At 35.7% G+C, this 13,233-nt stretch overlaps 1 protein-coding gene across 2 annotated transcripts in view; it reads right to left on the bottom strand.

Moving 5' to 3' along the window:
* Positions 1–13,233, bottom strand: part of AZIN1 (antizyme inhibitor 1) — a 34,105-nt gene that overhangs the window by 5,427 nt on the left and 15,445 nt on the right. For both annotated transcript variants that reach the window (XM_008576090.1, XM_008576089.1), the window contains 7 exons: positions 8,296–8,492; positions 5,858–6,031; positions 5,189–5,361; positions 3,467–3,601; positions 1,911–1,992; positions 1,454–1,528; positions 625–787 (listed from right to left, as the gene is read on the bottom strand). In XM_008576090.1, the coding sequence (XP_008574312.1) occupies positions 625–787; positions 1,454–1,528; positions 1,911–1,992; positions 3,467–3,601; positions 5,189–5,361; positions 5,858–6,031; positions 8,296–8,397 (904 nt within the window). In that variant the 5' untranslated portion in view covers positions 8,398–8,492. The remainder of the gene's footprint in view (positions 1–624; positions 788–1,453; positions 1,529–1,910; positions 1,993–3,466; positions 3,602–5,188; positions 5,362–5,857; positions 6,032–8,295; positions 8,493–13,233) is intronic.

Below are 13,233 nucleotides of genomic sequence, written 5' to 3'. Positions count from 1 at the left end.
TGTCAAAAGTAAAAAAATACAAAGCAATAAGCTGAGAAACTTTTTCCAGATTAAAGAAGAAATTACAAATGTAATAATGTGGTTCTAGATTGACTTCTAAACAAGGAAAAACAAAAAGCTGTAAAGGACAATATTGGGAAAACTGACATTCTTTCTGTGGACTGTAGATTAGTCCACAGTGAAAAAAAATAAGTCTCATTAATGCAAAACAATATTTCCTACTGCAGTGATACTGGTCAATAAGACAAACTAGTGCCTTTTTGTTGGCTTGACTTGACATGGATTAAAAGGACTCTTTGTTGGCCCTTGTTATGTAAGAAAGTATGGGGCAAATTCTCCCTGTGACTCATCTGAGGTAAGAGGAACATAACAGAGACCACAATAAAACAGTGGTTCTGAACAAGGGATGAGGATCAACTGTCTGGCAGAAGTTTATCTAAAACATGCACATCCAAACATCAGTACCAGAAGAGCTGGATTCAGGAAGTCTTATGGAATGGGACCTTAGCTACGGCATTTTGAAGAACTCCCCAGCTGTCTACGGCACGCACAACTTTATGACTGAGTATTCATCTCCAGACTAACTGAACTAACAAAAACAAAACTATAAGCTTTATAACTTACCTCCAGAGGAAAATTTTTCATTTTCAACAACTTTCTTTGCAATGATATTAACTGCAAGTGTAAATGCAGAAGACACATAGTAGCTTCCAGGTTCTGAAATTATCTTAATGCCAGATCCTTCAGGAAAATAGATATCCAATAGAGGGCTGATAACATGATTAACCTATAAATTTAAAATCGTAGATTATGTTTTCAATCTTGGATTAGAGAATTCACAATAGAACAGATTGGTAACTATTAATTAAATTTTCTAGGAAAATTAAGCAGTTCCAATTATAGACCATGAAGCTTAGCTATTTGGCAGTTATCTTCAAGCAAATTAATTAAGCAGGCCTTCGAATCAAAGTTTATTTTGTAACTACCAGAATGTCATTAATTTAAAAAAATACAAATACCTACCAGTATTTTTTTTTAAGTCTTTTTTTATACTTGACACTAGCAACAGAGGAGCAAAATTTAAAATCATAGTTTCTAGATATTACAGAATGAGGAAAGGAGAGTAGAGCAGAAAGGTGAGAAGGAGAAATGATGTGCACTTAGATAAAACAGCCTAAGTTGTCTAAGTTATGAATCTACTTGTGCCATCAAGTACAGAAACACATCTGAAATAGAAAATCTTCTGTGGTAATTTTTACAGGGTTTTAAAGAATTTTATCAAACTTTTCATAGTTAGCTGGTATTCTCACTGACTTCATTTTTCTTTGAATAGTTTTAAATATGTTACAGGCTTTAGCTTCTGCCATTGTAAAAATCCTGGTCTACACATCTACCATTTAGGTAGCAAAGAAAGCGATTATTTTAATATGCATACCCACTGAAAAAAGTTTACCTCTTCCAATTGAAATTCAGTTCCTGTGAAGCCTCCACCAATGTCTAATATGTTCATTTTAAAGCCGAATTCTCCCTAGAGATGAAAAAATATTTCAAATGCTTTTCCAAATTGTAATGTATATGAGGACATTTTGAAAACACCGTCAGGGACGTATCTATTTTTACCTTTGGTACAAGTTCTTTGGGCTTTACTAACAAACAGATTAACTCAATGTTATGTATATTGTTTCCCTGATCTCGTCTATACTCTCTTCTAGAAACATGAAAGTAAATTACTATTTCACTCCTTTACCCACTTAAAAAGTGTGACTGTATAGTCTTATGTACTTATAAAAAAATAAGGTGTGTGTCATATTAGGTGGAATAAGAGTAATTCACACCGGTAGAAAACAATACTGAATCTTAGTCTTAAGTAACAGCCTGGCTTAAAGTATCAAAATAAGGAAAGAACTTACAGCCATGTCAAATACACATCGAGCATCGGATAGAGCATGTACATATACTTGAGATTCTTTGCAAGCACTCGAAACATGAAATCTGAAAGAAACAGAGTAATAAATTTAAAGCAGCAGCAAGTTTTAGAGGCATTTCCTACAATTCCTTTCAAATATCATTCACCATACTGACACCATAAGTATTTCCATTAACTTCACCAAATATCAGATTTGGTACACACACACACCCCACCAAGTATTAGAAATACTAGCTTCGAATTATAGAAGTTAGCAGCTTTTCAGCAAAAGCAATGTTTGAGTAATACTGTTAATTCTATAAACAAACATTTTAAACAGCAGGTCAGTCATCAGTCATGCCCCATGGTTATAAAATAGGGCATGCGTTTATATATATATATAAAAAAATATTGGTCAATAAGACAAACTAGTGCCTTTTTGTTGCATATATATTTGGTGAAGTAACAAGCACCATCAATCCAACTGATTACAAAATCTTTAACTTGAACATTCAATTTTATCTGACAAATACAAAAATGTGTCTACTGTGAAATACAAATGAACATTAATTCAGCCAAGTAATAGTCATACTTGTTAGTATATTTATTAGTGACACAAAGCTTCAGAATAGAATACTTAAATTTAACTGAAATATAGTTCTGTATCCTGATTGTGGCAGTGGGCACACAAATATTAAAATTCATAAAACTGTATATCCAAAAAGTCAATTTTCTTGTATGTTAACTTGAAAAACAAAATTTAGTTGAAATGTGAACAAAACTCTCAAATATGTCAATATTGTCATCTAAGGGAGAATTAAAATTTTATCTAGACTAACATGGAATGTTATCTATTGTGTAGGATACAGCAAGATCCAATTTTTCATTAAAGAGACTACCACTTATGTTTATGTACAAAGAGATATAAAAAGATACAAGAAACTATTAACAATGGTGACTCCATAAATCTTTATGAACATTTTAAAAAGAAAAACCTTTACTACAGTGAGACTAGCAATAAAAGTGGCAACCCAGAAAATCTGGAGCTCAGTATGTTACTGTGTCCTTAATTAGTTCTGAGACTATGATCAAATCATTAAACCTCTTTGGGTCTCCATTTCCTCACATATAAAAACCAAGAGGGTAAAAAAAAAGGTCTGATTTATTGAAGTACATGAGAGATTAAGAAGAGTCTTTGGATGGTAAACAAAAAAATGAAATGACACCTGCAACTTAGAATTTGAATGTCATTTTAATATTCGTTAAAATTCTAGCAAATCCTCTCCATTCAATTTAAAAGAAAGTGATTTAAACTGCTCTTCACTAACCTATTTTATTATTTACTATTTTGTCTCTTTATTGGGGGGACAGTATAGTTGTAAAACAGTATTAAAAAGGTAAAAGCATATTTAGTTGCTTTTCCTAAATTAAGACGACACAACATGCATATTAAGAAAACTGAAAGAAGTTGAACCTTAGATTTCATGCAAATGAAATCTTAAATCAATAAGCAGAAAGACAGACTACCACTACAAAATAAAGTTTAAAACAAATACTTACTTAACCCCAATTATTTGGACATCAAGTTCCTTGGCACATTCCAAGAGATGCCTACAGTTCTTCATTGTAGTGCCAAACTTCATATTACCCTCTTCACCTCCAATATTATCTTCTGTTGCAATATGTAGTAAGACCCTAAGAGAAGGGGAAGATGATTGGGGCAGAGTTGGTTTACATCATCATCAGCACATGTGAAGCCTGAAGATTGTAGGAAGTATGTTGATTATGTTGCCAGTGCTCCCAAATCCAGCGACGGATGAATCAAGTGAACCTAGTGAGAAACAATCCTGTATAGAGAAAAAACTAGCAATTAGGGCCTAAAGCATGAAGCTTTCAAGGATGGGATTTTGGAAAATGCAGCAAGTTAAGACTGTTGCAGCAGCAAGAGTCGGTTGGGCTCTGTAATGAAAGACGACATTACTTTCAAATCAAGTCTATCAGTCCAAAAATACACCTAGAAAGACTACATTGAATAGCAATGCCATCACTGTCTTTCAATAGAAATGTCAGGGCTTAAAATGTGTTCAAATTTCCTAGATTGTTCTAATTTCTAACTGGAAAAAAGTGGGAAGCTTTATTTTATGTGTCTAAACAGCAGCCTTTAAAAGTCTACTGATTCAAATCCATTTGGTGTTTCCTTCCAAACAAACCATGACAACCAAGACAAAATGATCAAGACTGATTAAATTTCTCTATTATCAGGAGTTAAGTAATACAATCTGCAAATATACAAATACTGTTTGTAAAACTTTTCCCCAGGGAAGTCCTGATGCTCAGAGAGCAAGGCTGATATGGATCCTTCAGTTCACAATCTAATGCAGTAAAACACTCCAAATCAAAGCTTGTCTTCAGAAGATCATAGATCAGGAAGATTTTTTAGAAAAACAAGTGTTTCCCAACAATTTTCCCAAAAAGGCCTTAAACAAACAAAGGTTTTCGGGGTAATCAATACTGTCAGAATACCTTGACATCACACTAAAGTCATTAAGAAAATTATAGATATACAAAAAAAAATGGAACGTATAACTCATTAAAAGCCAACAATTTCATAATATCACAATTTACTTTTAGTATATTCTAAAGTCCTCCTCTTGACACACCAATTCCAGACAACATGAATTTTGCCTCAAAACTTTTTGCTTTTACAAAGTAAACTTCTTAATTAAAAACAAAAGTATCTCAGATGCATGCAGGTGCAAGTAAAAAAAAAAATTAAAACTTCACGATCAAAGAAAAGCTGAGGCTTAAAAAAGAAACCCCCTCAAATCTACTGACTAGGCTCCTCAGACACTGTTGCTAAGGACACCATTCAAGAACTATGGCCAAGGGTAGATTAAAACCCTTTGCTAAACGGAAAGAAGCTGAGCAAAATATACCCTGTCCTCAACATATCAAATAGCTAATAAGAGGGTTAATGTAATTATGAAACATAGCTGTGGCCCTATTTGATTAGAACACCATATTTTCTTCCTCAAGTTAAAAGATTACTAGATCATATCTCAAACTGCCTATATTTCATCCCAATTACACACAAAGGATATGAACTAGGCAGCCAATAAAATGCTATTAGCATTTTCCATACAGGAACTTTAAATGAGGTTAAGTTAGAATTACAATACACATCACTACTCTATATCATAAATGCCCCTTCTTCCTAGACTAAAGACAAAACCAACACCCTGAGGACTAAGATAATATTTAAGTACTTGGTTTTATACTTACTTGGCATTTGGGTGACTACGTGCAATCTTCTTCAATTCAATTTCATTGTCGCATGTCATGATATTAACTCCAACTTTTGCTGCATACTTTATCTGAGACACTTGCTTGCAAGGACTTATGTAAATAATGTTTTCTGGAGATACGCCCAATTCCTGCACTAAAGCCATTTCATTCTGTGAAAACAGATTTTAAACAGTGTCAGCTAAAAGGCAAAATTTCTATTACTTTTCATTTGGTTACTATCTTATATTTATTTTTTGGTTAAACCAAAATTATATGAGGTTAAATTAAGATAATGTAATGTCACAGTTCATATTCTGGTAATGCTTCCAATACTGTGTTAAAGACCTCTAAGAAGTACCACCAGAGAAATCTCATAGTTTAGAAATATTTGCTGTAGTCAGAAGTTGCTTGGTCTAGAGCTACCTCTAAGCCCTAGAATAAGGAACAAATAAAAGGTTTTGATTAATAACGATAAAGAAAGCTTCTCGAATGCTCACCACACTGAAACCTCCATTTCATTGCTACACTTGCAAAGTTTAACCATTATTTAAAAACTCCATCCAAAAGTCAGACACTCTTGCATTTGTTTTCCTACTGCTGTGGTTAATTACAAGTTAAGCTGAATTTTAAAATGCTGCAGTTTAGTGAAAAAATGAAAATACTTACCTTACTGGAACAAGCAAATCCAGTTCCAAGAGCTGCCAAAATCTCAAGTACAGCTGGAGTAGAGTTGCACTTCACTGTGTAGAATGGCTTTATCTGAGCCACTATATTCTGCCACTGACTGTGTTTCTTTACAATCTTTCCAAGATCTCCCACAAAAAAGGCATTTTTCCCTGTCTGTTATAGTTATGGGGGGGGGGGGGGAAACATCAAAGAACAAATGAAAAATAAGAGTAACATAACTAGAAAAGATCTCCCTTTTTCTTCTACAAATGAGCCAAGACTTACATTTACATATATTAGTACATTTAAAGCTTGTTAAGAGTAATTAAACTAGATCTAGTCAACATTAAAGGAGAATCTAAATATATTTTCTAAAAAAGGCTTTTTTCCCTTTTTTTTATAGTTTTGGGGGGGGGGGGGGGAAACATCAAAGAACAAATGAAAAATAAGAGTAACATAACTAGAAAAGATCTCCCTTTTTCTTCTACAAATGAGCCAAGACTTACATTTACATATATTAGTACATTTAAAGCTTGTTAAGAGTAATTAAACTAGATCTAGTCAACATTAAAGGAGAATCTAAATATATTTTCTTTTCAAACTTGACCTATTTTGCCAGTTCAGGATATATAAACAAAACTGCATCCCTATTAAAATTGTACCTTAAGACAAGATGGGAAAATAAGGGAGCAACTTCACTGGGAAACCATTTGTTAAGAAAGCAAGTTGTTAGTTTGTGTGCAGAGGAGATGACAAAACTAGATAAAGTACAAAGGTATACCAAACGTCAGATAAACCTGAATAAGGATACTCTTCCCTCAAAAGTAAGAAAACTTAATTTAGTTAGGGATGTGGAAGAGATGTGCAATGATTTTATGTAAAGTTGTGGCTATTCTAGAGTATAAATTACCCAATGCTAGATGGTAGGCAAATGTACAACATCCAAACATTGTTTGAGAAACCATAAAGACAATTTTACTGTGTTCTACTTTTTAACCCACATTATCTGAAAATGTTTATTATTGTAATATACTGCCTAGTTGATAAAATATCAATGGAAGTTACGGATTATGTGTGGCAGATTTGGAAGGGTTGTATTTATTAATCCATCGTACTCTGGAGACAGAAATTTTATATTTACTTTAATGAGAGAACAAACTAGGTATTTATGGGCAACAGTAAGAAAACTGGGATAATAAACAAGGTATTCATTTTTCTTTCAATACAGAAAAGAGAGATGAATTAGGAGGTCACTATAATGACACCTGCAGAGGCAGACTGAGAGAATGAGAATGGAAGAAGGGATGAACACAAGGACATTGTGGAGGAAAGACTAAGGCTAAGAGGGAAGACACGCAAAATGTAGAATGAGTGACAGAGAAAAATACAGAATTATCACCCTAGAGCCATACAATTAGGTGAGACTGCCAGAGCAGAGAACAGGGTTGAGGACTAACTCTCACCAAATGTCACTAAATGGTGGGGGTAATTTAGGATGTAGAACAAGGATTGATGAAAGGAACATTTCAAAGACCTTACTGGACCCAGAAAAAGAGTGTTACGAAAGTCAAAGAGGAAAGCTAAATTGCTAAAGGAAAGGTCACTAAAATTTTACCAGGAGCTTTTTGGGGACATGAAAGCATTATCTAAAGAATGACTCAGCAGGAATTGCTGGACAGAATGACAGGTGTCACTATTTTTCCAAGAAGTTTGATGGCAAAGGAAGAGAGAAATAAAGAGTGTTTGCTGGAGTGAGGGGAAGATTTAAGCTCATCTGCAGATTAAAGGCCAAGGAGCAGGAAAGAAAAGTTTTTCAGTATCCTATTACTGAACACCAGTAACATGAAAATAATTCAACAAATTTGGGGAATATGGGAAATTATCTCCAATAAAGAAACATTCTATCAGTAAATCAATAAACAAAAATACTTCTATAAGTAAGTCTAAAATGAAAATAACCTTAAGTAGCAGTGAATATGATTCTGTACAAGTTGACATCTAGGACAGTAGAGTAAGCATTCAGTATAAACTATCAAATTCTCAGTCAACGATACACAAGCAAGACTATCTCAAAGTAAATTAAAATCCACTGAAGAATAGAGTTGAGAAAAATGAATAAGAAGCCATGCACTGATTAGAAGATTGGCCGGCAACAAATCAAGAAAATAAACAGACCATACAAGAGGTCACATGCTAAAAGGCATAGCAGAGAAAGGGCTAATTATTAGGAAGCATTCTTTCTTTTAAATAACACCGACTAGAAAGAAATACGCATTACAATACTCAAGGAGAATGGGGGGGGGGGAGTTAAGACAACCTGGAAAAGTGAACATCTGAACCAAGTACTTTTATCAGATGAACAAATTAACAAAGCACTGATGCTTTTAGAATTCAGAAAATTATAAACATATTTGAGAAATCTAAGGTGGCACACTTACCAGGGTATGTTCATAAACATAGTTATCAATAACATTTCCAAGGTTTGTTCCTTCATCCAACAGGCCAACGGAGTAGTTTGCATCGTCAATAAATCCTTTCATCTCAGCCGTATTCCACAAAGCCGAAAGTCATAAACCAGGAAAAACAAGAGATGGGCCACCAAGCCTATGTCTGGGTCCTTAGAATATGCAACAAACTGTCAAAATAGAAGTTAAATCAAAGTCTGTATTATTTTCAATAGATATAAACATGATATGAGTCGTCAATGAAAGTGTGCTAAGTGCCTAATTTAGTGAGGAATTTATGTGATCACTTAATACTTTCAGAAATACTGGATCAATATCCTTTAATGCCCATTTTAAAAAGTGAATAAATACATATTTTATACATTAAAAAAACAACCTCAATATAATTTCTTGAGAAGATAACAATGTGTGTGCAATTACAAGCCTATATGGTCACCTTATTTACACAGAGATGCAGACCCAACTTTTTTTTTTTTTTTCCTTTTTGTCTTTTTTCGTGACCGGCAGCAGATCGCAACCCTCAGTGTCGCGCCCGTACCGGACTGGGACCGGCAACGGGATCGCAACCCACCGTGTTGCTCCCACACCTCGCTCAGCCAGTGAGCGGCCGGTCTGTATATGGGATCCGAACCCTTGGCGGGAGCGCCGCCGCACTTCCCAAGCGGCGCACTGTAGCAGTGCGCCACCGGGCCGGCCCAGCAGACCCAACTTGTATTATTCAATCTTGTTTTGTGTATCTTCTTTAACACATACAATTTACTTATTTTAAGAAAGATGGCGAAGTAACTATCCACAGCCAAGAAATTAAAATTCGATATACTGCCAGTCACATAACATAGCATTGCCAGTTAATTGCAGATAAATGTCTTGTAAATAAAATTCTAGAATAGGTGAAAGTAATAAAAATGGGTGGAGATGAAGGGCAGCTTTGGGGGATAATCTGCAGCTTTGATACCGACTGCCTAGGTCTTGCTTCAAGCTAAAATAGTATTAGCTACATCAAGTTAGCAATATAGGTCTTTTGTGAGGTGATTTGATTTGGTGTACTCACTAGTCTAGGAATCAGAAGACCTGTTCCTGACTATGTCATTTAGCAGTGTATAGATCCTACATCAATTTCTCTAAACCTGTTAACTATCCTAATTACTTCCTTAAAAGGTTGTTGTAAAAAATCATATAGCATATGAATTAAAAACTACTATTTAAGTGCTGGCTCAGAATAGTCCTAAAATTAAGTTGCCAGAAATACAAAAGTGCTATCACAAACCAGTTACTAGGAACTCTGATTTTTAAAAAGGCTGGAGACTAATCTCTACCTCTATCCAATCAACCAACCAATCAAATAAACCTTCCCCCTCCCAAGGTCACCCATTCTCCTCTGGGACAAGCACATTCCAACATAAGGTTTAACTTATTTCCTGAATTCCACTGGTCCTTAGCTTATTTTAGGAAATAACTTCTTTTAACAAAAATGAGATAAAACAAATCTTCCAGACAGGACACTACTCACTGTTAGTACTGATTTCTGGTTGCCACATTAATAATGGGCACAGACCAGCTGTCTCCGCAACCTATTTTAAAACCTGCACAGCTCTTCCTGTGTCCTTGATTCCTCCCATCACGCCCCTTCACTTCCCCTCTGCCCCAAGGCAATGAGTTTACCTTGGGTGATGGCCCTTATCTCAAAAGTATACTTCATTTGAATGGTTCCAAAACAAAGTGTCAGCTTTTTGGCTGCACCAAAACTCGATAAGCTCTTATTAGGCAAATTTCATGAAATACAAACAATATTTTGTTTTAGCTTTAAAAAAAACTAAGTTTGATTCCTGTAATGGCCAGCCACCCCCAAAATACAAAATACTAACAGCTTCATTTCCAAGAAACCAACTACATTCACGTTCAGTTCAACTCATCAAATCTCTTTCATGCTGTGATGGAGACTGAAAAGTTGAGAATATTTTCATTTTACCAAAGGGGATATTTTAGGCATACCTGCATGAGACTTAACACTCATGCAGTGAGGTCAAATTACAGCTTGGACATTGTCTTAAGAAGTTTGCTACACCAGGACTGATATAAACTTGTGCCCAGAAAGTAGACATTTTAATTTCAGGCTGAGGACACATATTTAAGAATGTAACTCCAGGGCCGGCCCGGTGGTGCACTGCTACAGTGCGCCGCTTGGGAGTGCGGCGGCGCTCCCGCCGAGGGTTCGGATCCCACATACAGACCGGTTCCCGCTCACTGGCTGAGCGAGGTGCGGGTGCAACACTGTGGGTTGCGATCCCGTTGCTGGTCCCGGTCCGGTACGGGCGCGACACTGAGGGTTGCGATCCGTTGCTGGACACGAAAAAAGACAAAAAGGAAAAAAAAAGAATGTAACTCCAGCTAGAACATCAGTTTTAGGGGGATATTCAACTGGGCACTAAGAGCAACAGAAAAAATAAAGACCACTCAAGAGGAAAAATGCCAAGGTAAATATAAGAAAAAGTAAGGTAGGAGCTTCCTGTTTAAGTTTAGCAACACTAATCTTTTTGGCAAAATAGCCAGCTTTCATTTTACTCTATCAAGATTTTTTTTTTTTTTTTTTTTAAAGATGACCAGTAAGGGATCTTAACCCTTGACTTGGTGTTGTCAGCACCACGCTCAGCCAGTGAGCAAACTGGCCATCCCTATATGGGATCCGAACCCGGGGCCTTGGTGTTATCAGCCAGCCCAAGATTTTTAGTCTAATTAAAATCTACTTTGAAATGCAAAAAAAGAAAAACCTCCATCTTAATATCTCAATTCATGTCTCTTTAAGTATACACTGCTATATTTGTAGTATTTACATGGGAACCTAGGGTTATCAATTATGGATCACCACAGGCAATTGCTGCCAAATGCAAAAAGTTCAGCCTTTAAAGTCAGGACAAGATGAGCCTCAATTTCCTATAGTTATAGTGCCTATAGGAAGGGTAATTTTCCCCTAACATTCCTCAGTACTTACAAAAACATCATGCCCATTGAATCCAGTCTTACCTGCTGAATGCCTCTTCTTTTTCTAGGCTAGTATGATCATAGGGATAAACATACTTTTTGCAAGTATTTTCAAACTACATAATCTAGTGGGTTCAACTCTCACTATCTGCTAAACTAGCTTAAATCAAATAGCAAACATGTTTATAGTATTGTGCCAGCTGCTGTTCTGAGTATTTTATCTTTTCAATATTAATTTTCTTAACCTCTAAAACCACAATTAGGGGCCGGCCCGTGGCTCACTTGGGAGTGTGGTGCTGATAACACCAAAGCCATGGGTTCGGATTCCTACATAGGGATGGCCGGCTGGTTAGCTCACTGGGTGAGCGTGGTACTGACAACACCAAGTCAAGGGTTAAGATCCCCTTACCAGTCATCTTTATAAGAAAAATAAAAAATAAATAAAACCACAATGATGGTATTAACCTAATTTTATAGATCAAAACACTGAGGCACAGAACAATTAAGTAGGCTAACTCTAGAGATGCTGATGATCAAACTATGTTTAAAACAAAACAAAAAACCTGCCTCCCCAGCACCCCATCCCTAGAAAACACAGAATTACTCTTGGAAATCCAACACAGCTCCCAGTACTTTTAATAGAACTTTATCACATCCCCATAATCAACTAACCATTTCAGACATATGAACTCCCACAGCTGTTTATTCACATTGCCATAAAAACAACCTATCACACCTACTCATAGACTTTTTACCTTCATGACTATTTCCTACATTTTAATCTTGCTATTCTCTCTATATCTTTTGTCTGATTCTCAGATATGTGGACCCCAAATGTGAAATTATTTTTCCTTTTACTAACATAAAGATAAGTTCCCTCATATCCTTTTTGCAGTAAATCCTCAACTCCACCCCAGGCAACCACTGACCTCCTTCCTGTCACTATATATAGACTTTTGTGGAAGTGAAACAATTTTAAATATCAACTGAAGACCAAACTAAAACAGCTGACAAAATAACTGGAAAGCATGCATGCCCTCCTCTAAAGGATAACTACAATTGCTTGTGGAGTGGCTATTCATTTTTGATGTGAAACTGTCACTTCAGAATTAAGTACAGGGTTGTTAACCAATCCCTGGCTGACAAAAGAACTCTGTTGGAAAAACGTAATAAAATTCATTTGCTATACTGGCAGTACTTGACAGAATGAATTAAGACACACCCGAACCCATTACAACAGATGTAGTACATGTAATATTTGATTTCCTTAATTATACTGAGAACTTCAATAAATAGTTGATTAAAACCAATACTAACAAAGCTCTAATCAGGGTTTATCTTCTTAGATGCTCCCAGAAGGCTTTCAGATTCCCATAAATCCCTAGCCCAGAGTACTCTCAGAAACAAATGGACAAAGGACTTCACAACTCTAAGATTGAAGTGTTCTTAAACACAGGGGTGGTGGTAACAAACTCCCTGGAAATGTGTTGAAAAAGAAGGCCCATCTTTCCACATTCTTAAAAGGAGCCCAAATCTTAATACGCAAGTGATTCACATGTAAATACAAAGCTGCCCAATTACTAGTTACTGTTAAAAGCTAAAAGTTAGGCCCCGGAAAAACTAATTCCTCAAAAAAATCTGCAAAACACAAAATACCTTTCAGGTGACAGGTTTTCTAATATACTTTGAGCCAATAAACTTAGTTCAAATGAAATGTAACTTGGAAACCCAATATTTCCAACAAATGAAAAGGTAGATGGGTAAGGGTAGGCTGATCTAGTCTTTCCTATCTCTGAGAGGTATTGGAACCCAGTCTCAGTGAAGGAGTCCTAAAAACCAGTTCAAAGTCATATCTCCAGGGGTCTATTGCTTGCAATTTTTTTTTTTTTTTTTGTCTTTTGTCTTTTTTCCGTGTCCGGCAACGGATCGCAA

The sequence above is a fragment of the Galeopterus variegatus genome, unplaced genomic scaffold (assembly GCF_000696425.1).
Source record: "Galeopterus variegatus unplaced genomic scaffold, G_variegatus-3.0.2 Scaffold1285, whole genome shotgun sequence".
Classification (NCBI taxonomy): domain Eukaryota; kingdom Metazoa; phylum Chordata; class Mammalia; order Dermoptera; family Cynocephalidae; genus Galeopterus; species Galeopterus variegatus.
Note: the sequence above shows the minus strand (reverse complement) of the source record. Positions and strands in the feature narration are given on the sequence as shown.